General features: G+C 39.6%; 1 protein-coding gene across 1 annotated transcript in view; it reads left to right on the plus strand.

Moving 5' to 3' along the window:
- The window catches only part of MYO16 (myosin XVI), a 425,887-nt gene that overhangs the window by 246,209 nt on the left and 154,214 nt on the right, over positions 1-25,464 (plus strand). Inside the window, exon 20 of the mRNA XM_081815515.1 lies at positions 14,732-14,804. Coding sequence (XP_081671641.1) covers positions 14,732-14,804 — 73 coding nt within the window. The remainder of the gene's footprint in view (positions 1-14,731; positions 14,805-25,464) is intronic.

The raw sequence follows: 25,464 nt of genomic DNA on the forward strand, positions 1-25,464 counted from the left end.
AGTTTGTTGTGATTACCCATTTATCTCTCCTTGATGCAATCAGGTAGCACTTAATGTACTTATGAAATGTTATAGTGTCTTTTTTTAGGTCAGGGTCTCATTTGAGAATCCGGTGAATAGCATAAACACACACACACACACACACAGTCCCTCACATAATTCCTGGGGATTAATAGACCACACCCAGCAAAACAAAATCTATGTGCCTGGGCTGTAATAATTTCTTAATTTGTTGATTAAAGAAATGAAAAAATTTAATACCTTCAGCGTGGTTCCTACTCCCCTGGTAGTTCTTGAGGATTTTTAAGTCAATTTTTTTTGGTAATGATTTTGTTGAGATTTTTTTTTTAATTAAAAATTATCTTTTAAAATATTAGATGAAATCCATGATTTTTTAAAAAACATACCCTGAGGTACCTTCTAATAGATGAGTAACAATTTTAAAAACACTAATAGGACAGTAAGCATGTGAATCTATTCTGGAAGATTAGGTATCCTAGATTCGATGTTTAGCTGTAACCGAGTATTTGTCAAGGATCTCTCGTCCGTCAGTGACAGGGAGTCAGAAAGTTGGGTTACAAGGTACTGGGGGGCCTGAATGCAGCTGAGGGCAGAGCATCTCTCTGCTGCACAGCAGGCCAGCCGTTAAAAATCTCTTTTGGATTACAGGTCAGACCTGCACTGTTTGAACAGATCATCTCTGCTTTACCTACCGTCATATGACACTTCCAAGTCCCGTCTGTAGGTTGTTGGTTTGCTTTCTGTGAGGGGGATTTGTCATGACTTCCGCACCTGCTCCTTCTGTTCTACACAATGCATAAACCTAAATTCCAAGCAGGGCTGTGTGTGATTATATTGTTCTACATTGCTCTTAAATTATTTAACCAGAAGACTTTTTTTTTTCTTTTAAATGTCAGGTGCAACCTATGACTTTTTAAAAGAACTTGTAAAAGGCTATGGGATGTAGCCATAATGTTTATAAATGGTTCTTACGGAAGTTTAATTTGTTTTATCTTTTGCAAGGAAACAAGGTCAGTTTGGGGAGGGTGAGTCTTTGAGCTACAAGTTGGAAGATTAATCTTCTCCAGAGTGGCAGCCATGGGGAGCATCCGGGTGGTGAGAATTGTCCATCCCTGGGACTTGAAAATCCCAAAAGGTTCCGACAGTGTCATGACCTTGCCACGCTACCCACAGAAAGGTCACCTCTGCTTTAGCTGAGGGCTTGCCATCATTCCCTACAACTGGAGGCTTACAATAGGCTGTGCCTTCCTCCTTCCTGAGTCCGATGAGTAGGAAAGATTTTATTGAAAACAAGGAACATGAATTTTGAGAACATCTGTGCTCCACCAGCCCCCGCCCAAGTATGGAAGAGAACTTGTACGATTATCACCTGGCTCCAGATTTAAATGTTTTCTGCTCTTTGGGACTATCGACTAGATGATGCGTAGGGATTCTCAACAATGTGGAGTGGGACAGGGCTCAGTGACCTTTGCAGAGCAAAGGAATATTAAAAATAATTTAAATCTCTTTGCCAAACCACACACATCTTCCCCATAATGCTCGAGGAATCATAGGGAGAGTTTGAAATGCCCCTCCATTTTTTTTTTTTTTGAGGATGAAGTAAGTGATAGAAATGGTGATAGAAAAATGGAGTAAGAAGAAAATGTCTAGAAAGTAAATGTTTTTTCACTGTTATTTTGATAAATTGGTAATTTCCCTAAGAAAACATCTGACCATATGATCTATTGAAACTCACTTGAGAATCCTAAGTAAAATCTCATTCTCTCTTTTTCTCTCTCATTTGTTATGTATTTTATAAATTCCTGTTGAAGTTCAAAAAAGGTTCACAGAGATTAGCTGTCCTCCTTTATGGACACAAAACTGGGAACAAAGTGAAACTCGCTTCTGAAGTAAGGATTGAAGGTGTAAATGAACCGATTAAAAACCAAATGTTTACTTACTAGTTTCAGTTTTCTCCCTTAACAATTTATTGAAATGATTATAGAGATATAAAGTCTTTGATGGATATTACAAATCAAAAAGAGATAGCTGCAAGAAAGATAATCCAGAATTCTAGACCATCAGTTCATCAGTAATTAAGAGTTGGTACGATGATATTTTGTACATTACTTTATCAATTATAATGTAAAGTACTTAATTCTTAAAAATGAACTTATTAATTCTCAAATGTCTCACAGAAATACTCAAACACCTGCTGTGCATTTGTGGGAAAATTAAAATAGACTTATCCTGTGTTTTTTTTTTTTTTCCCACTGAACATATGATATCTTTCTTCATTAACGGTCTTTTTTTGGAGGTGGGGGCAGATGTACTAATCAAGAGAAGTGCAGAAGGGTATAGCCAAGTCACTCATTCACCTGCTATCTAGAATTAACACTGCTAACATTTCCCACTTTTGTTTCAGATTTTTATTAACATAGAAGAAAGAGGAAATTGCTGAAAGCTCAAGTTCCTTTTGTTTACCAACATAGATCCATTTCTCCCCTTGCACCCCAGAGACAACAATGTCATCAATTCAGTATAAATTTCCCAGTTTGTTTTTTTTTTATTTGTTTAGGTGTTGTGGTTTTTTTTTTTTATTACAAATCTATAACATTGTGAGCCATTAAGGATTGAAGAAATGCTATCACACAGTACATTTATGCAGCACTTCCCTTTTTAAATCCACACGGCTTTTGAGAGTTATCTGTATTGATACAGAAAGAGCTAATTCAGTCTTTTTAACTGCTGCATTAATGCCCTTCAATGAAAAAAACCACAATATTCTCATCTCTTTCCCTTTCAAGGGACACTTAAGTATCTTTTCTTTTCTTTCTTTTTTTTCTTAATTATACACAGTATTGCATCCTTGTACGTATCTCCTGAGATACATGTTTAGAATTTTCCTCCGGGTATATATTTAGTGACAGGATTATAGGGAGAGCATTAATTTGCATTTCCCTGATTACGAATGAGGCTGAATGTGGCAGGTTCTGCTCCATCCCCTGGTGATGTGCACGGAGAGATGTGCAGTGAGATTTGTTCAGTGATGCTCAGTTGTCTGACTTTAGGGCCCTATCATAGATGTCCTTCTCCTACTTCAAAGTCACCTTACATTTTCCTCCTAAAACCCTTAGATTTCAGTACATCAGGAACTTCTGTTTATATGAACCATTGATATAATGTTATATTTTTAGTCAAATATTCCATGGTTCCTATCCCCAGTTATCCCCAATTATTAGAAATGTTTTTTCACCCCTCCTGATTTTTAATCTATTTCACTAAAACTGTATCAGTAATATATTATTTTAATAAGTAAGTTCTCATAATAACTTTTTATTTTCTTTTTTGTTTTGGTTATCTCTGGATCTTTATTTTTGCATATGAATTTTATAATCACTTTGACCCAGTCCATAAAAAAGTTCTTTGGGGATTTTGACTGGAAATACATTTATAGATTAATATGAGGAGAATTGGCTTCTTTAGATTATTGATTCTTTTCTTCCATAAATATGATCTATATTTCTATTTATTCATGGTTTTTTTCTTAAATAATGTTTGTATTTTTTTATCAATTTCTTGAACATTTTTATTTTATTTTTTTCTATGTACTTTGTACTTTTGTTGTTATTTTTCTATCACATTTTAATTTGTTTTTTGGGACTTTCAGTCTTGCGTTTCATATGTTGATCTTCTATCTAGAAACCCTGCTGACTTTTCTTATTAGTTCTAATAATTTTCCTGTGGAATATCTTACTATTTTCTAATGTAAATGATCATAATCACCTTTTTTCTCTTGTCTCTCATGTCTCTTATTTCTTCTTCTTCTTTTATTGCTTTGGCTAGCACTGCCAGTACAACATTGATAGTTTGTGGTGATAGTGTATATTCTTCTCTTGTTTCCAAATTAATGTAGTGTCTCTAAATATTTGCCATTAGGTAATCTGTTTACTTAGGGTTCCAGGAGATAATCTTTCCTGATTGTTTGCAATCAAGGATGCTAAGTTTTATATGTTTTTTCCTCTACGTATTAAGATTACTGTAACTCTCTCTTTTTTTTTTTTTTTGCTCATGTGGCAATTATATTGATGTGGATTTTTTTTTTTTTTTAAAGATCTTATTTATTTGACAGAGAGAGATACAGTGAGAGAGGGAACACAAGCAGCGGGAGTGGGAGAGGGAGAAGCAGGCTCCCCGCTGAGCAGGGAGCCTGATGCGGGGCTCGATCCCAGGACCCTGGGATCATGACCTGAGCCGAAGGCAGACACTTGACGACTGAGCCACCCAGGCGCCCCTGATGTGGATTTTTTTATGTTGAATAATTCCTTTATAATGTGAACTCTGTTTGGTCATGATGTCCTAGATTCAGTTTTCTAGTCTTTATTAAGAATGTTTACATTTACTTACATTAGTGAGAAGAGATTCTATTTGTTTTCTTACACAATCCTTTGTTGTCAGTTTTATGTGAAAGAGTAAATTGGGTAGCTTTATCTGATTCCTCCCCTCTAAATTGGTTTGTGCTAAATGAGGATGATAGGTGCCTTGAATGGTGCAGGTCTTTCTAAAATCTTTTGGGGAGGTGGAAGGTGGTTTGCCTTTTGAATACTAATTATTTTAAAGTTCATAGGTCTAATCAGATTGTTTTGTTTCTTTTTTGGGTCATTTATATTTTCTAGAAAATTGTCCACTTTAATAATTTAATAATACTCACCACTTGAATCATAGCTTTGTTTTATAATCCTTCAATCTCTCCTGTAGCTGTAGTTTGATAATTTTTTGATGTTCCTGGTGTTTATGTCTTTACGCCAATATCACTGATGAATCTTGCTTGAAACTTGCATGTAAGAATTATTTATCTTAAAAAATCCTTTTTTCCCATTTCTCACATTAATGTTATTCCTTTTACTAAGTCCTGAAGTTTCCTTATATCCCTGTTTCAACTTTCTTTGCATTTTGCTCTTTTTTTCCCCCCTGACTTCCTGAGTGGAATGTTTGTCTCTTATTTTTCAATGATTTTTGCTGACCCCGAGTCTATAACGTATCTCCCAAGGACCTAGCATCTTCCAGACGCTTACTATGTAATGCTCCCTTTGTTGTTTAGTTCTAAATATTTTGTCTTTATGCTCTTTCACAGATAAAATAACAAACAGTTTGTCAGAAAAAATAAATTTGACACACCATGTTTTTCCCTCCCTCATCCAAACTGGGGAGTTTTTTTTTTTCCCCATTAAATAATGAGATTTCTTTGATTCTTATGAATATAGTATGAGTGACTTCTATTTCTGTATAGACTTATTTAAATCATAGTGCTATTGCCATGACAACCAGAACTACACAATTTAGCAAAATATCTGAGACAAACCTGCTTTCTAAATAATTCTCCTTCTGCTCCATTTCCTTACCAAAACACCCATATGTATAATGATTTCCTGAAGAGCTAAGAACTTTTTCTCTGTAATTGTACATTTGTTTTTCATTATTTTTTGAGACCCGTTTTTTTTTCAAATAGAAGGATCAAGAGGAATGAAAAATATTCAAGTTTTACTAAGGCATCAGGTATATTAAAATGCTCGGAAATAATTTTAAATTACCACATAATAAATACAAAATAACGTTTAAAATTTTACTACCCTTGTTATAAAAATTACCAGATACTACGGACATAATAATGGTTAAATTTAAGTATTAATCATGATAATGTGATAAATTTTTTCAAGAACAGTGCAGCTTATTGAACCAATAAATAACTATGTACTTTTCCTTTAAGTACTTGTTTTCAGGAGATGGAAGAAAAAAGAGATTTGTCATAACTATGAGAATATGACATTTTTAGTATCAAACAGGAGTTGTTTTTCCTTTTTGATAATAACTATCGTATGATTTGCAAATATTATTGGAGACCCAAATATATTCCACAAAATGTGTAAGAAATTCGGTGATTTATAAGGCTAATAAAAAAACCTTCTAACATTCTATTTCTCGAGCTCTTTCTCGAGCCCAGAATGTAGAGGCTAAAGCTTGTATATTTTATACAAAGGATAAAATTCATTGCATTGCTAGCCATGCCCACTCTCTTGTTTCATTTCTAACTGGGGAAGTGCACTTGGCCTCTTTTCAACCCTCTGATAACCTGTTCTGCTCCCAACAGAGTTAACCAAATCTGTATTTATTATGCTCCTCTGTGCCTGTCATTTGAGCATCGTGGCAGGTCTACCCGACTAAATAGTACTGCAGTGTTCAGAAACGAGAGCAGAATGTCCCATTCTGGCTCCCAGTGACCCAGCCTCACCGTGTAGAAAACACCAGGGAGGAAATGTCAGCACCACCATTTCAATAGCGTTTGCCTTTTTCTGTTATAATTCTCTAATCGAGAAGGATGTGCTTTTTGACATTTTTAGTTTTTGTTGGCTCCATGCTTTAACTTTTCTCGCTTCACACCATCTTATTAAAAATACATTTCCGGGCGCCTGGGTGGCTCAGTTGGTTAAGCGGCTGCTTTCAGCTCAGGTCGTGATCTCAGGGTCCTGGGATCGAGCCCCACGTTGGGCTCCTTCCTCAGCGGGGAGCCTGCTTCTCCCTCTCCCTCTGCCTGCCGCTCCACCTGCTTGTGCTCTCCCTCTCTCTATCTCTATCAAACAAATAAACAAAATCTTTAAAAAAAATAAAAATACATTTCCAAGCCTGGCTTCTGTGCAGATGTGATATGTTGATAAAGGTGCACTTATAAAAAAAAAAAAAAGAAAGAAAGAAAAAAGGACACAATTATCGAGGTTATCATTTATTGGATATTACCTATAAATGAGCTGGGCTTTGAGCTGAGGATTATTGCAGTTAATATTGACATTAGCTATGAGGTAGGTATGGTGGTCTCCCTGTTTTAGATAAAGAAACTGGAATTCAGAGAGGTTTAGTAAGTGTCCTTTGTCACACAGCCTGGAAGTGATGGACTTAAGGTATGAACCCCAGTAGGTCAAGATAGAAACCTGAGTTTTTCCCAAAACCTCTCCCACATTGAAGACTGTCAGCAGAGTGATAAGAAAGCATAGTTTGAAAACTAAATTTTTAAATTAACCTTTTGAAATATAGATGACTTCTTTTTTTTTTGTAAGATTTTATTTATTTGTCAAAGAGAGAGAGCACAAGCAGGGAGAGTGGAAGGCAGAGGGAGAGTCAGGCTCCCTGCTGAGCAAGGAGCCCAATCGAGCAAGGACTCGATTTCATGGTCCTGGGATCATGACCTGAGCCAAAAGCAGACACTTAACTGACTGAACCACCCAGGCGTCCCAATTTCTTTATTTCTAATAAAGTTATTATTTAAAGTTTAAAATATCTATGTATGAACATGTTCCCAAGAGCAAGGTTGTTCTCTGCTTTTTTGTATCTGGGCTTTTAACATCCTGCACAGTGCTTGCAAAATGAGGTGTTCTGTATATATTCGCTGCAAAGGTGGATGAACTAATAAATAATTTAGTTAGAAGCCACTCTCAAGAGAAGAGGCTTTAGTAGATTGCAAAGACGGTCCCAGTTCTTTATTCGTCTCTGCGTCCCTGACTTTCAACACTTCTCTTATCCAGAGTTAGGTCCCTTTCCCCTCCCTTTGAATTTGAGCTCCTCTTAGGACTTGCTCTAGCCCAGAGGATACGGTAAGAATGATGATGCACCAGGTCTGAGCCCTGATGCGAATCTGCGTTCTCAGATCCTGGTCCCTGCCGTGTGCCTGAGTCTGGGCGAGCTCTGAATCGGCCCTCCCCTACACAAATGAGGCTAAAATGCATCAAATTCAGTGAGTGCCTGAGTCTTACTAGAACTTGTAGTACCGTCATCAATAGGTGAATTTTAAAACCTGCAGATCGCTTGCACCTGTAAATACTCCTACTCATGACCTTGGTTAGCTTACCTCTTCCAGTGGCTCCACCCTAACAAGTCTAAGCCCCAGAGAAGGACGAGGTCCCCACTGACAGTCTAGACCCCTGGCGTATACCTATTGGCATCTGTCCATCCATTCGCATAGGACAGTTCACACACAGGGGGACCCCTTTCCCACCATTAGTCATCATAGTTTGAAGATCACAAACATTGCAGATGAAGGAGTTTGATGGGGTCTGGAACTACTCCCACCCGACCTCCCTGGATTACCCACCCTTACTGGGAATCCTGACTTGGCTCCGCCTTCCAGACCAGACTCACCTAATGGGGTTTCACACCGCTTGAGTCTCCCTGCGTTTTGTCCCGAGCGCTCTCTGACTGACCTTGGGCTTGTATCCGACTCACCATTGCCCCTGTGAACCTTAGGCTTATTAAAAGCCAAAATGTGTGCTACAAACACACCTTCAGAGCTCACTGTCCTTTCGAGCCTGTCCTCTCTTTGAGGGGCATGGACCCGTTTGTGGTGTGCATCTCCCGAACCTCACTGGGTCTCACAATCTCCTACCAACTGACACAGACTGAAAGGGAAGGAGAGGTATCCGTCTTCTTGATCTAAGACTGGAAGAAGCATTTCCTTGAAAAGACAAATCAGCTACAGAATTTCTGCATCCTCAAGGAGGATTTTATTTTGACACTTGTCAATTTAGGAAAGATAGTCCAAATACAATGATACAGGAAGGAGCCCACCTTAGAGGCATATGGCTATAACATTTCTTGTTATTGTATGGCATATAGGATGATGTAGCTGCTCACCGACTCTGAGAGCACAGGGCTAAACCCAGGAACCGACAGCTGTGTTGATTTCATTTAGTTACCTTGCTTTGCTTTTTCAGAAAGCTTTCAGGCATGGCGTGTTCCCTAGGTTGATGCGTGCTCTGAAGTAAATCCATCACCCTCCTTATACCAACGTACATCAACAGCAAGGAGCTTTCCCGAGATTGTCTCTGACTCAGTTATTCAGAGAATTGGTATTTTTGTTGGAGGGGCTAAAGTCACGGGTCTGAACGCATCCCCAAGAAATGCAACTCTGCTTTCAAAGAGCAGTAGGTCTTTGCCAAGGGAGTCAGCAGATAAGGGAGGGAGATAGATAGAAATCTCAAATGTAAATGAAAACAATAATGGGATAAATATGACTAATTATATTCAAGTCCTTGAAGAATATATTTCCATCTCTTCCTTAACCTCTGGGCCACTCAAGCCTTTGTAATTGTCTTCCCTACCGATGTCTCTATATTAATAAACAGGACTTGAGCCTCCTAGAGCAGCCAGAGTTTACGAGGAGAAGGGACACTGTTCTAGCATCGCGTCAGCCTTGGCAGCAACAAGGAAAACATCCATCTGAACATTACTCATTCGACAAACATTCACCTAGTGATCTCTCTGTCCTCACACATAGTCATGGTCCTCATGCACACACTTCTTTCCTGGCCTACTGAAGTAGAACATAGCCAAAGTGCACATATTCTATATACAGCTCAGTAGATTTGACCCATGCAACGTGTCTGTGTGACCTGTACACGGGATTGGTGGGCAGGATCTCTGCAGCACTCTGGCAGGCATCTGTCATGCCCGTTTACTGTTTTGGTTTTTTGCTCCTCAATATTGGGTAGGAGAGGGGCATCCACAATGTTGAGTAGAGCAGTGGTTCCTTCTTACTCTATCCCTGAGGAGTATTCCTCTGTAAACACATGTCTGGACAGAGCACTCTGACTTACTTGTCCTACTGTTGGTGGGCACTTGGGGTGTCTCTAGTTTTTGACTATATGAATAAAGCAGCCACGGATATTCTTGGCATGTCTTTAAGTGGACACATGCCTTCGTCACCGCCCCCCCCCCCATTCGTGCCCACGAGCTGAACCTGCAGGTCATTCAGTGGGCTTGTATTTAGCTTTAATAGATGAAGCCAAACCGTGTTCCAGATTTCAAATGTAAGCTACCCCCAGCAATGTCTGAGGGTTCTAGTCGCTCCATATTCAATACATATAGTTTTTATCTGGCTCTTTTCATTATAACTATCTATCCATATTTCTATTTTTCCTAAGCATCACTTTTAATAACTGTTGAATACTTGGAACAGCTATGCCATAATTTGCTTAAATTGTCTGCTTTTGTTCTGATATGACGATTGTTTCAGACCAGGAATGTGAAAGTTCATATGAACTATTACTTATGGTCTTAAGTAAATTATATGGTAGGTTGATTTTTGTTTCTAACAATGCTTCTGGTAACAAAACATACATCTGTGTCACTGTGACAAATGCAGCTTATAAAGAAGGACATATGTTCATTAACAGTAGTAAGTGTTGATGCTTTTCAGCTGTGAGTGGGAGCTTTCACTGATAAGGAGGGTTTCAGTGAACTTGTATTATTTCTACTCTTAAATACGCTTGCAGAGGGTTCCTTTCCTGGCTCCCAGGGGCTGGAATTAGACTTGGTTCTCGGACCAGCAGGTGACAGCGGGTTTAGGTGGTGATTCACAGGGCTTACAGGTGTGGGGCTAGGGTTAGACAGCCTGCGTTCCAGTCCTGCATCTGTCTAGTGCCAATGTGTGCCCTTGGGCAACCTAAACCTTCTCTGTCCTGGCTCAGTGTTCTCCTCTGTAAAATGGGAGGGGGGGATCATTGTACATACAGCATAAGGTAGTTCTTAAGGCTAAACGAAATACGGCATTTCAAATGTTCTAATGGTGCTTGGCACACACTCCTCCCTAAGATGGTAGCTCCGAGTTTTACCCTCACCCCAAGTCTTTCTTGTATATCCAGGCTCATTAACTGCAATTCTCACCTCAAGAGGTCTCGGCTTTTTACTTCCTAACTTCTTTCCGGTGGGAAGGAGCGTGAAGAAGGGCTGCGCTTCAGAGCCACGTTGGTGTGTGTGTGGTATCACTAGGTGAGAAGGGGGCGGACAGTTGCTTTGGTAACATCACCCCCACCCGTCACCCTGCTTCTAGTTCAGCTTGTCAGCAACCGCAAACTCTTTCCCTAATTTCTGACATGTTTGCAAAAAATGATAAGCCTCACGTACTTTTCTTCGGTCAAAGACTAAAAGGGAGGAACTCCCAAAAGTATGCACCCTGGAGTGCCCCCTCTGTGTCTTCTCACAGCCTCGAGAAAACCCTGCAAGTTTCAGACAAGCTATGGCACTGGCAGAATGAGCCTCCACGATGAGACACCTTGCCCATGACGTTAAGTAAATTCTTTAGCATGTTGGTGCTAGACTTGGTGGAGGCCATCGCGTGGCCAGCATCTTCAGGGACTTTGCACCAGTACCCTCCATGAAAGTGCATCTGACCCCGAGGGCAGGGTGTCTGGACAGCAGGATCGCTGCTGTCAGATCTGTCGATAGTTGCAAAATTAATCCTTAAAATTCATTCGTTTTCCCCCTGACATTGGTTTTTCTCTTCTTCCCCTCTTTTTCTTTAAAAACATTTTTATTTTGTAACCAGATAGAGTTTGGAATCCAGCATCTGTGAAATATGGGGAAAAATCATTAAAAGGGAGTGCTCTTTCAACCACATTTATGCTATTCTAAATTGCCAATTAATCATGGACTTTCCCCAGTCTGAACTGGAATATTTAGCACGTGCGCTCGCCCAGACACGCCTGGGGGCCTGGCATCCTTCCTCTGCTTGCCACACGAAGCCACCATCCTCACGAGAAGGGGAAGGACACTGGTAGAGTGACATCTTGTCACCCACAGCTCTTGCCCTTTCTCCTAACTTCCCGCAACATGATGGGACATACGTATGGGGCCACTGTTGCCCGGGTCGGCTGGGAATCAGGCAAGGAGTCAAGGTCCGAGTGGGAGGTTCTGGTATAAGTTGGCAGGAAACATCCGTACCGGCCACCACCACATGGCCTTCAGCCACAACGCTGCTCTCTCTCCCCAGCCCCGGGGTCCCTGCTGCTCCGCGGGTTGCAGGAAAACCAGACGCCCTTCTCTGCCTTCCCTGCTGGGCTCCACGTTCCTCTCTCTGCCCTGAGGTCATTGTTCCTTTCCCCACCAACTCAGGAAGTGCCCAAAAGGTGTTCCCTCATATATTTTTTAAAAGCAAAGGTTAATACCCAGTATAGAACACTTTAAAATTAAGAAATCACCTCTAGATCTAGCATCCAAGGCATCTCCTGCCTACATGCGCTTTACTTTTTTCTGTGCCGTGGGTTTATTTTTTAACGGGGGTGCAATTATACTATGTTCCCATCAGTGTACAAATGGTATAAATTTTGTTTCCAGCTAGTTTTAGCTTTTGTTGTTCAAGAACATTTCCCATGCCGTCACAGCGTCTTTATCAAGATCAATTAAATACTAACTGGTTATAAAAATACAGAAACCTTAGAAAAAAACAGAACAGTAAGAAGAAGTAAACAAAAGCGTTTCTGTCTCCTCTTCTTGGGCTGACTATAGTTCTTTCGAGGTCTTCTGAATATATAATTGGGGTTCTTCTTTATATAGAACTTACATATTGCATTCTATTAACTTGATAGATTCACTAAAGTAATCCATCATAGGATGCATGCTATTTAATTAATCATGTCTTTAGTGTGGGATATCTGCTATTTCTTTTTGTTGTTACTATAATTAAGATAAGGATGAACATCCTCGTTTGTTAAGTCTTTAATTGCATTTCTGATAATCATTTTAGTATAGTTTCCTGTATATGGAAATACTGGTTCAAATGATATGAACTTTTCAAAGTTTTTTGCTGCATAACCAAATTGTTTTTTAAGAAGACTCTACCAATTTTATTTATTTATTTATTTATTTATTTTAAATTAAGTAAACTTTACCCCCAACATGGGGCTCGAACTCATGACCTGAGATTAAGAGTCTCATGCTGTACTGACTGAGCCAGCCAGGTGCCCCAAGAATCTACCAGTTTAAACTCCCAAAAAAAGTGTATAGGAATATCTTTCTCATCCTAATTTTTTAAAGTTTTATTTGTTTAGTATCTGTAATCAGATTGACATTTATAATCTGCCCAAGCAACTTGCAGGGGCCCCTGGCTGGCTCAGTCAGTTGAGCGTCTGACTTTTCATTTCGGCTCAACTCATGATCTCAGGGTGGTGGGATGGAGCCCCCTTCCCTCCTCTAAAATTAAATAAATAAATAAATAAATAAATAAATAAAAATCTTTAGGAGAAAGACAAGCAACTGTCTACCAGCGATTGTCCTAGCACTGTTTTTAATCACTTCTAATTGTAACAGCCATCCAGGTGGACAAATATTACTTGCTGTCTCAGTTTTATAGATGATGAAACTGCAATGCAGAAAATTGAAGTAAGTTGCCCAAAGTTGTCCACCTAAAAAGTGTCTGAACCAGGATTCCTGCCTGAGACTGAGCAACTTCAAAACCTGACAAGCTTTGTCACCAAGCTCCTACAAGAGAAACAATGCAGCTCATTAAATGGAAAGCACACACACCCTAAACAAAACAACATCTCCTGTTACACCTCAGCACCATCACTATCAAGTGATGAGCATCATCCGGGCATCTCCTTGTGCACATTGAAGTCACCAGGGTGGAAGGAGGCACACGTGGACCAACAGATTGGAAAACATCTATGAAACTGAATGAGAAAACACATTTTATTTTTTTTTTATTTTATTATGTTAGTCACCATACAATACATCATTAGTTTTTGATGTGGTGATCCACGAGCCATTGTTTTCATATAACACCCAGTGCTCCATCTTAAAATAATACTCACCTCACATAGTTTTGTTTTATTTATACAACTTATCCTGCAAAGAATTTGGTATTTGTGTCATCATACTTTGAAACATTTTCTTTTGATTTCTCTCAGAACTGAAAGCAGAAAAAATGATCACATTTGTTTTCTTGTGCATTTTTATAGTTTCTTGCTATAACATTTTATCTCTCTAATCCATATCGAGTTTATTTGGGCATACAGGGGGAGGTACAAAGCTCACTATTTTTTCTTCTAAAAAATTAAATCAATTACCTAGTGGCACCCACTCGACGACTCTGCTGCTTTGTATTTTCTGCCATGTGAAATGTATATGAAACGTATATATAAAATGCTCTCCTTCCTGCTTAGGAAGCTATTTGTACCATCTACAAGAAGTAATCTTAGAGAAGGGATATCATAGAATCATTACCTTTTTAAAAAGAAACTGGTCATTTGAGTGACATATTACAGACCCTAAAATATTATGGTAATGTACTGCTAGGGAGCACCAAATACAGGTACAAAAAGAGAGTTGGATGTCAGTTGCGCAGTTTGGACCAAACGAGTGGGGAGCAAACCACGAAAGTGTCCGCATCAGCCAGGATAGTGGTATTGAAACGATCCTTAATGACGACGGACCATCACCCCCCTGGCAGAAAATCAGGACAGGAGTCAGGTCCTGCTGAGCATCTAGAGCTGCAGTGTGGGAGGGCTGGGTGTGCGCCTTCCAGGGGACCAGCGTTCCAGAATCATCTGGGGCTTTCTTTGTAAGAAGCCTCCTCACACCCTCTCCCCGTGCGTGCTGCCCCCATTCCCCGCAGAATCCAGGCTGTCGGGGCTCCCGCCACCTTCTGGGTTTTCTGCCCCCTTTCCTCACTAACTCTGAGGTTCCATGTCTGTGGCCGGACCTCCCAAGATGGCTGCAGAGGGCAGGAGAGAGAGTTTACATCGAAAGCAGGGGTATCACGAGGTACTCCCATTGCTTGCTTCCAAGTTGACACCCAAGTATCATGTTCTTCATTCTCCTGTATTTATAAGAATTTCTTTAGGAAGATCATAACATAATTTTTGCAGGTCTAAGTATGCTTGCTCACTGATTCTTTGTTTACTTTCAGCCCACAGACTTTGGATATTGGAATATTGGACATCTTCGGTTTTGAGGAATTTCAAAAGAATGAATTTGAACAAGTAAGTGGGTTTCTTTTGAAACTTTATAAACTCTAATGTGTTTTTTCCAACTAATAAGTGAATTCTTTAATTCAATAGAGACTGTTTGCATAATTACTTGCAAATACAGAATTAAATTAAGTATTTTGCTATCCTGTTTTAAAATTTATATCCCTGGTTCATGGACATATTCATCCTTATTATGTGGTCTGCAAACAACTGGCATAATCTTTTTTTTTTTTTTTTTAAACAGAAGCACTTGTTTTTAAAGATAGAGGATGCTATTTCAACCAGGTCAGAGAGATGGAGGGCATCGCTGTGTGAAATCAGGGCAAAGGTCTTTAGAAACCTTGGCCAAAAATCAGAACAGAACACTCCATTATGCTAAATACTGTTATTTGTAGGAATTGTCTTTTTTTTTTTTTTTAAAGATTTTATTTATTTATTTGAGAGAGAGTGAGAGAGACAAAGAGCACAGGAGGGGGGAGCGGGAGAGGGAGAAGCAGACTCCCCGCTGAGCAGGCAGCCCGATGCGGGACTCAATCCCGGGACTCCAGGATCATGACCTGAGCCGAAGGCAGTCGCTTAACCAACTGAGCCACCCAGGCGCCCGTAGGAATTGTCTTTATGTGACATTCATACAAACGACTATCGGAAACTCGTAAGAATAGATTCAAAAGGGCCTGATTATTTTTAATCCATTTATAGTTTAGGGCACTCTGAAAAATGCTAGTTCTTTTTTTAAGGATCTCCATAGTAATGTATGAATCCATTTAATCGAAGTAAGTGTATCTAAAAATTAAACGTTAAAGAAGAGAGTAGAAATAGAACTTGCCCCAGCCGGCAGAGAAGGGGAGGCGAGCCTATGGAGAGGTACGGGGGGAAGAGAGAAAACCAGGCCGGGTTACAGCATGGGAAGAGTCCCAGCCGTGCCGTGGTTAGGAACGCTCTTAATAATGACATCACTTGTTCGGCTTTGCTTTTTTAAGGGACATAGCGTCATGGTGAATGACACCAGATGGGAGTTTGAAACCCGGCTCTGTGACTTTCATGAGCAGAGCTGTCTTGGTCAAGAGCAAACATCTGTAATGAGCCTGGGTCTCCTAGTGTGTAAAATCGGGACACCGAGAGACTTGCAGAGCTGTGGGATGTAAGATGCCTGTCCTAAGGGTTCTGGTGGCATTTACTAGCTCCTGTCCACGTGTGAGAAATAGTGGAGAGCCACCGACCCCGTTGTAAATGAGGACACTCGAAAACCTTTTAAAATTCAGCCCTTTTTTTTTCTTAAAAAGTGGTACAGCATCTTGTGAGTAGATCCTAAATCATGTTGACTCACCTCATCCAGGGTGAGTCACCATGAGTCATGTTCTTTACAAAACTTTTAAAAAGTCTGGTATGAAATCAGGCGAGGAGGACCACAGATTTCTCCTCCTTTCAGATTTCTGTATCCGTGGGGGAGTGGGAAAAGGAGGACTGTGGTTTTATTTATTCACCACATACTCTAAGAAAACTAGGGGTTCACGGAGGCAGAGGATAGTTAGAAGACTCACCGGGAAAGTGGTACAACAGACGTGAGTCTGCGGGCCTCGACCGAGATGCAACTCTAGCACAAGAACTTGAAGGTCGTCTGGCCAGCAGTATTGACTCCTGACGTGTTTGCCTTAAAAACATGCAGGCTCTCCTGTCCCCAATGAGACTCCCTGGTTTCTCCATCTCCCGGTAAGCGACATGCAGAAATCACAGGTGTAGGGGGCTTGTCATGGCCACTCCAATGCCAAGCTCCCAGCACCTGTTCCACACCCCACCCATCGATGCATCCAGCCTGTGCTGATGACTGGGATGGACAAAACCTGTGTGTTGTTTTCTCATTAAAACTTTCTTCTTTTACTACAATTACCTATAGCCCTCCTTCTTTCTTTCTGCTAAGTATTTTTATTATATATTTTAGAATATATTCACAGGCTGAGATTTTCACAGAACAAGGAATGGCATGTTTTCAAATCTAAAGAATGAGTCTCTATTAAATACCAAAAGTTAGTTTTAGACACTTCTGGGTTAAATCTAAAGATCAATTCTTAGGTTTAAGTTATGAAAAAAAAATATTAAAAAAAGAACTGTACCTTTTTCTTAGGTTTGGCTGTTGTATACAATAGTAACTGGGAGCCATTTAGAAGAATAAAATTATTTTCTTTGTGATGAATTCAAATCTCAGCTTACAGTGGATTTAGCAAATTTCTAAATTTGCATGTGAACTTATCACAAAGGCTTTGGTTTGAATGTTGCATTCTAGATTCTTGAGTTGCTAATAGAATGTGAACTTTTTCATTTTATATTCCATTGCAAACTTCCAACAAAATGTTTAACAAATCAATACTATGTTCTGAATCAAACCCAGAAGAACATTAGTGCCTTTATAACTATTTATTTTATTCTGTTTTGAGCTTTTTGACCCCTCTCTCAGCTATTTGCTAGAATGTCAACTCCTGCAGTGTTGAATTGTGTCTGGTACAGTATTTTGTATATAATAGAAGCTTAACAAATACAGTTTTAATTGAAATCTCAAGAATGAATTCATAAGAAAACATCTTCATAGTGGATCTCCTAGTGATTTCCTTGCTCAGGAATAAACATATGTATTTCAACTGTCCCTCCATAGGAAGCCTGACAAATGTTTAGAACACGGACAGTTTGAGGAGATGCTAAGAAGCACTTCAAAACATCAGCATTTCCAACCTTAGTATCCCCAAGTAGCTCTAAAAGATTAGATGGGCCTCTGCGGCTCTTTAGATGAGAATTTATTTCAGCTAATAGGAATTGCTAATCCTGTTTTAATGATTTGTTTCTATTTAGAACTATTTTACATGTTATAAAAAGAATATATTTAGAGTAGTGTGTATATATATATATATATATATGTATGTATCAGCAGTAGCTGGATGGTTCAGTAGAAGGGGGGTCATCCTAAGTAATTGGAGTCCCAAAGTATAATTTGGAAGGCTCTGAATCTACCAACCTCATTATTTAAATAATTACATTATTACCAGCTTACTCTCTGTTATGTAATACCTGCATTGTATGAACCCTATTTCCTTCATCACATAAAGTTTATCTCTAGCTCTGTAAAAATATCTCCTAATGCATGGAGGGAGAAGCCTCTGCAGCTGTCACTCCGGCATCAGGCAGGCAGTGAATTCTAAGTTTGTAATGCTCAAGAAGCAGAAAGACCGTGAACAAGACAGGGTTATCCCTTACACATCACACTGCCCATGATGCCAGAAAGGAGAAAGCAATTGGAGGCATTAGAAAGTGGGAGAGAGAGGTAAAAATATTTCTAGATCCAGATGTGATGATGTATTTGGAAAATCGAGAAGAGTGATGCAACGTCATGGCAAACAACAAGAGGACTTGAGAGGGAAGCTAGTTGTGGCGTGAGCACGCAAAACCAGTAACTCCTATAGAGTTTAAAAATAGCATGTCAGAGGCATGGTGGGAGTGAAGATGGACTGACTTGGTCAAAATGAAGTAGATAGCCTAAGTGAGGAACTGCGTAGTGGAGAGGGCTCCTGAAAGTCACGCACTTAGACAGAAGGGCTTGGTGTCTAAAGATGCCCATCCTCCCTAAGCCATGACACAGGTCACTTGGGACGGTCCCACTACAAATAACTAAGGAACGGAAGGCAGAATTAGAGCAGCTCCATTCTGCCACTCCCGATAAGTACGGAATCAAGGCAGGAGTATTGGTGACTGCTAACGTTGCAACAAGAGACACACACAAGATGCTTATTGGTGTTCTTGCCAAGAAAGAAAGAAGGGTGAGGATGGAGGGAAGGAAGAGAGAAAAGCTGAATAGAACGAAGTTTCCCGAGCTAACTACTAGATAATAGGGACCGAGGACAGAGGAACATGATGTAATAAACCATGAGGATGCTCTCTGCAAAATCCAGCACATGGGAAACCATACAGGACGAATGGCCCGATCTCTTCAAATGCAAGGGTAAAATATAGAAGGCAGGTAGCCTACAGATTCAAAGAGATCTAAGAGATAGAGAAGTCAGTTAAATATATGAGCATTATGTAGATCCTTAATTAAGTATAAGATTTACGAGTTAACTAATGTAAAATCTGGACATTTGATGAAATGAAGGAATTATGTTGATAGAAATCATGTGTGTTAAAGCTACTGTGGTTGTGTTTTCTAAGTCCTCATATCTTGGAGAATTATACTAAAATACTTGCCAATTAAATGACACACTGTCTGAGAATTACTTCAGCTGAGTCTAGTGTTGAGGGTAGTAGGAAAGTGGGTAAAGCAGAATTGGCCATGAGTTGATAATCCTTTAGGTTTGTGGCTGGCAGATGGGGGTTCATTACTTTGTTCACTGTGGGATATGCTTAAAACTGTCCATAACATTATACAATTTTAAGTAAATGAGAATATTTTGAGATTACATAGATATTATTTTAATAAACGCTAGAATATTTCCACACCTAACAAATGGGATTGCAAAACTCTACGAGCTACAAATCTTTACCAAAGGCACAAAGAACAAAGTCATGGAAACTAATGGTTTAACATTCAGTAGTTTTCCTAAATTTCCCACTACCCACATAAAATGCAGCTATGTCTAATGAAATGCTCGGAACTACGGAATTTAGTAAAATTGCATGTCAACAACCTACTGTAAGAATATAGAGAATTTGAAGAGAGAATACAGTTGTTCAAACTTAAACTCTCTTGCAGAAGATAAAATTGTGATATGCGACCTGTTTTCAAGCCAGGCTTCATCTAAGCTGATTTCAGAAGGTTACAAACTCTTTTCTAAAAAGTGAGATTTACTGGAAAGTCCAGACGAACAGTAATTCAGTCAGGCCTGAGCTAAGTGTTCGAACACCAAAAAGGTCAGATACCTTGACTTCTAAAATTTTAGGAAACGAAGTAGTATATTTTGTCAACCTCAACCTCAAACTAAAATAATACCATAAAATCCTTAGTTGTGAAATCACTATCCTAGAAATGATACAAAGCTAAATCGTCACCCTTCACGTGGAGTACCCCATTTTACAGATGGGAAAAGGGGAGGCTACAGTCTCTGCTCTGTGACAGAGATTATTATCAGCAGTACCAGAAAGATCTGTTTTTCTGGCTCATTTGCATCAGGGCAGTCTATGGCTCCTTCATTAAACAAACGTTATTTGCATATGTACGAAGTTCCAGGCCCTGTTCCAGGCACTAAGAAATGCGCAGGCATTTGATGTGGTCTGTAGGATGCAAATGGAAGACCAGTTCTAATTGGATACTGTGGGAGAAGGACAGGGAAGCCTTCGTGAGGAAAACGTTGCCGTTTTATCTCCAAGGATGGAGGACCCGCGCTATTTTCATCGCAGTTAATGTCCTGACAACCATTAGGTTTCAGTATCGATCCGGGGTACCTGGATGGCTTAGTGGGTTAAGCGTCCGACTGTTGATCTCAGGGTCATGAGTTCAAGCTCCACGATGGGCTCCACACCAGGCATGGAGTCTACTTAAAAAAAAAAAAAGTAGGTTTCAGTACTGATCTGCTTACCACTCAATTGATCTGTGAAAACAAAAAAATATTTTTTTGTGAAGTCACATCACATTTAGATTCCAAAATTGTACATACATTAAATATCCAACTCAGTTTAAGACAAATTTGAATGAGAAAATTTACTTACTTTACATAGCAGAACACTAGTATAGTGCTACTCAGGTTCTGTAGAGAAACAAACAGTAATTAAATAATGAGATGCTATTTTAATGTACTTCTTGCAATACTATTGGGTTCTATTTTTAAAAGAACAGTATGGCTAGAAGTCTTCTTGGGGGAGGATGGGGTGCCTGGTGGGCTCAGTCAGTAGAGCGTGCAACTCGATCTCAAGGTTGTGAGTTCAAGCCTCACGTTGGGTGTAGAGCCTACTAAAAAATACATACATACACATATATACATACATATATATATACATAAACATAAGATAAAACAAAAAAGAAATCTTCAGGTAACAGTTTTTGAAAAGCTAATTTTGAGGAAACAAAAAAATGAGGCAAGGAAAAGCAATCTCAAGTATGTAAACTGTACATTTAATGATATTTTCCCCACCAAATGCTATAACTTAAAAAAAAAATCACCCTTGTGGTGTTAAGGAAAGCAAGGCTCAGATAATTTAAGTAAGTCACAGAAGGACACAGCCACGAGGCTCTGAATTCAGGACTGATGATATGTGCTCTCTCCACAGTTCCGCAGGTGCTCTGAAGCTAGACTTAAATGTGGATTACTACTATACATTTTCTAAACTGCTGCCTGCCCGTGAGGATATTTGTTTGTATTTCTCTTAGGACACAACATTATTTATTCTGATAAATGTAGAAATAAAAAACTTAATACATTTTATTTGACATCATTTTTTTTCCCCATCGTGGAGTTTTTCACCAAATCCTTTTACTATGTATAAATAAATTAGAGATTGCAGGTGTATCTTCTTTATTACAGAATACCACCAGAATGGTTAAAAGGAAATGTTACAGGACATCAAAAGAAGAACGAGATGGATTTGAAAATATATGTCAGGTCACCTTAGACAAGAGTGAATTGAGTTCTTGTGGTGATGACTAACCAAGGAAAAGCCTACGTTTACAATAGGGACTGTTTAAAGCCCAAATGTGCTAACCAGGGATATAGATTCATGTAGTTTTCTGCTAATAATCAATAATGGCTACAAGTTCTCGAGTCCCTACTATGATTTGGATGCTTTTTTTGGATGACCTCTGACTCCCACAGCAACCCTCTGGGGAAGGCTTTGCTGGCCAAGCAGGGAACGTGGCCAAGGCCAGCTCTCCGAGTGCTTGCTGTGTCCCTCTCTTTGCCACCTTGTGACCACCATCCTGAAGAGCTAGTTATTGATTCAGTACCTCTTAGCTTTGCATCAAATCCTGGATAATGACAACTATTTTAAAAAAGAACCAATATTTCAGTAGAAATTATATATTAATTATTGTTTTTAGGCCTACATTAACAAGTGAATGTGAGAAGAGAAGGCATATTGATTAAGCTGAGATTTTTTTTGCTAAACACACACACACACACACTTATTTTTTGTTGAAAAGTGATGAAAAGTATAGTGTCTGAAGCTTTAAAATATGAGAATTTTGACCAGAAGTTGTGTTTCCAACAACTGGGCATGGCTTCTCTGTATATGGAAGGATAAATTTGGTGGACAAAGTATCATACAAAATATCTAAAAATACTTACTTTTCATTTGTAGTTTCGAATTCTGATGTTAGTAGATTATCATATAGAATATGGCAATCAACTTAGCCAATGGTCAGTCCCTAAGATCCCAGAGTAGTGATTCCTCCCATTAAAGGAGAATACAGGTATGAATTAGGCCCATTAGAATGCTTAATTTATTTTATAAGCCTGTGTTGATCTAAATAAGAGAATCAGTAAGAGAAATGTTGAGGAAGTGGTTTTTGCGTGAATAAAAACAATGTTATTTTTTAAAGATTTATTTATTTATTGAGAGCGTGAGCAGGGGGAGGGGCAGAAGGAGAGAGAGACTCTGAAACAGACCCTGTGCTGCATGCAGAGCGCGGAGCCTGATGCAGGGATCGATCCCACGACCCTGAAATCATGACCTGAAACCAAGAGTTGGCCACTTAGCCGATGGAGCCACCCAGGCTCCCCTGAATAGAAATAATGTTTTTATGCCTGTGAAGTAACTTCCATCTACATTTGCTTAAAACCTGTTCTGCAGAGTCTGATTTTGAAATTTCAGAGGGAAACCAGAGGACGTTTGCAAGGACGTTTGGTTTGTTTAGGAAAGGGTAATCCACCAAAGAGGAGTGGAGGGGCAGGGAGACTGGAAAGGGTGAAAACCAAGCAATTCCAAGGGAGGAAGCACCAGGGGACCCGGCGTGGGTGGGCGCTCAGCAGCTACCTGCTGACCCAGGCTCCCCCTGGGGGGGAGAGGCCCAGCGTGCGGTGTCTACGCAGTGCCCTAAGCCTCTAGTTGTACATGACATCAGAGTGTTGGCAGGCGCTCTGTGGTCTATCAGGTTGAGACAGATGGTGCTAAGGGAAAGTAAACAGGCCTCCCCAGACAAGGACAGAGAGAAGAAAGGCCTCTACCATAATAGGACATTCAAAGAAGGCAAAATAAATTACAGGTTTTAAAAGCTGAAACAAATCAGAGAGGTGCCCTCACCAGCCTCTGCACCTGCTGTTTTATAGATAATGTGTCAAAATTGGGAATGATTGATTTGTTGGGGAAAGAACATAGAACAATCTGGCAAGCCCCGAGGCATGCTTTGAAAAAGTAAGGTAGAGAGTCACAGTGTACTCAGCCCAGGAAAGGCCCTGAGAAGTCCTGCAGAGAGGCCCATGAACTTAGCTCAGTGTTTCTCCAGTGGGGCTCTGATTTAGTGCTTTTTTGTTTTTGTTTTTTAGACGGTATCAACTGACAGCTCACTCAATTAGTGTTCTGCTGAGCACATGCAGAAAATACAGACTATCTGAAATCTGACATCATTCCTGCACAATCTAACAGTTCCATTAGTGTATAATATACACATATCTGTATTAATTGAGAAACAAATCATTTAATGGATTGTGTATGCTCTGTGCTATGTTTCAGTGTATTCACCATGTCTACATATTAAAATTACCTGGAAAGCTTTTAAAATATATCAATGTCTGGGCCTCACTCTGACTTGATTGGTTTGGGGTCAGGCCGAGACATCAGCATTTTGTAAGAGCTCCAAGGCATTTCCAGTGTGCAGGATGTGCAGGAAGAATGCAAATCGCTGTCTAATGCCTGGGGCTCTGCCTTCAACTAGAGTCGGCTTTAATTAACCTCCTACTTTAATTCTGTGATGTAAATGTCATGCTCTATTATATTTTTGCTTCAGAGATATTTCACTGAGTAATAAAAATAAAGGGAGAACAGTTGGTGAAAATTTACTCAAGAAATTAAGTTTGTCATTAATACAAATGATAGGCCATCTGGATAAGCAATAATGTTCTGTTACTAAAGAGTGTTTCCAAGGGGTGCATAATTTTTATTATTAAACCGGTTAGCAGCGGCACTTAATGTACGAAGCATGTGTTTTAATCAAAGAAGGGCGCATGCTAATTAAACAGTACTTAATAATTGCTCATTTTCATCTACGAATACTCACCTTCACTCACATTCAGGCTACTCTGAGGAATACCCAGAAATTTAGTGGAACCCAATTATGATTCTGATGGATGATGTCAAAAAGTAAAAATGATTGCTTTGCATTGAAGTCAGTCATACTCTCAATTATCAATGCAGATTTGTGCTTCTAGATACGTAAACTAATTTGCCTAGAGACATCATTCACTGTATCTTTCTCTTGTGTTTAATACACACCCACATATACACCCGCAACACAGCAGTTCAGTGAAGCCGAATCAGGAATAAGCAGGCTCTGACCATGAGTGGGGCCACCATTTTGTGGGTGGGATCCATTTTTTCCATTTTCAGCTAGGTATCTGACATAGGCTGATGTATTCATATTAGCTCCCTTAGCCACGTTTACTGGCACTTTTGAAGTTCATGCTACAGTTCTCTTTCTAGATTTTAACTTTGGTTCAAATCGTGGGTGCTGTAAACAATATAGAATAGGGAAAGGCAAACTGTTTTGGTAGAAAATTGTAATGTACACGTTACTTCAAAACGAGTTTAAAAAACCGTTCTACTTTGAACTATATATGCTCCCAGTGATTTCCTTTACTGCTCAGCACTGGTCTTCTCTGTTAGAAACACAAAAACATTTCAGTTTCAGCGAGCACCAGTGTAATAAAGACTGCAAGTCAAAAACCACCGCCCAGCCTACTCAGTTTCACACATCAAGCTGGAATTTTCCCTATGGGACTTTAATAAATGACTTCTTTTTTTTCCCCTCCAAATACAAAGAACGTGATGTACAATACAAGGTTCAGATGTATTGTTCTGATCGCCCCATGTCACAAAATACCATCTGATGCTGCAGCTTAAAAATGTCAAGGCTCAGTAAAGGAGCTGGATGGTTTATGAATCATCTTGACCAGGAGAGTAAGAAATCGAGTTGTTGTATCCAGAAGCACAGGCCAAATCCTTTTTCTGTTAGCGGAAGTTTGGCAGATTACTTTAGGCCTTTTTGGGTGGGGGGGAGGAAGAAAAAGATGTACTCCGACCCCCTGCAGCTCTTTCTCATTTTACTGTGGCTTCGACCGCATTCCCACTTGGTGCCACCATTTTGCCTGAAACAGGGGTTCAATACAGTGAAGCCAAGACTTGGTTTGATAAAATATTAAACAATAACAACTGAATTGTCTGTTTGAATTATAAAAAAGCCTAAGTCAGACCAGCCAGGTGTATAGGGAGATGCTCAGCTATGAGGTAGTCAAGGGCAAGAGGATTCAGGCAGGTTGTCGTGGAAGGTCATTTTTGCAACTACAGACCTGCCACCAATTGTGAATGCGAAATGATAAGAGAATTCTATTCAGTGTGTTCGAGACATCCACATCTAAGTATCTGCAGTTAGAGAATCTCAAACTGAAGGTAGAGATCCATGTCCTACAATTTGGGTATCTCTTGTACAACAGAGAGTCAGCCAGGGATCTTCTCACTTTGGAAAGCTTCATCAGACAGTAACCGACAG

Source organism: Leptonychotes weddellii, chromosome 3, assembly GCF_054177405.1.
Source record: "Leptonychotes weddellii isolate Sample4059 chromosome 3, ASM5417740v2, whole genome shotgun sequence".
In the NCBI taxonomy this organism is placed as follows: domain Eukaryota; kingdom Metazoa; phylum Chordata; class Mammalia; order Carnivora; family Phocidae; genus Leptonychotes; species Leptonychotes weddellii.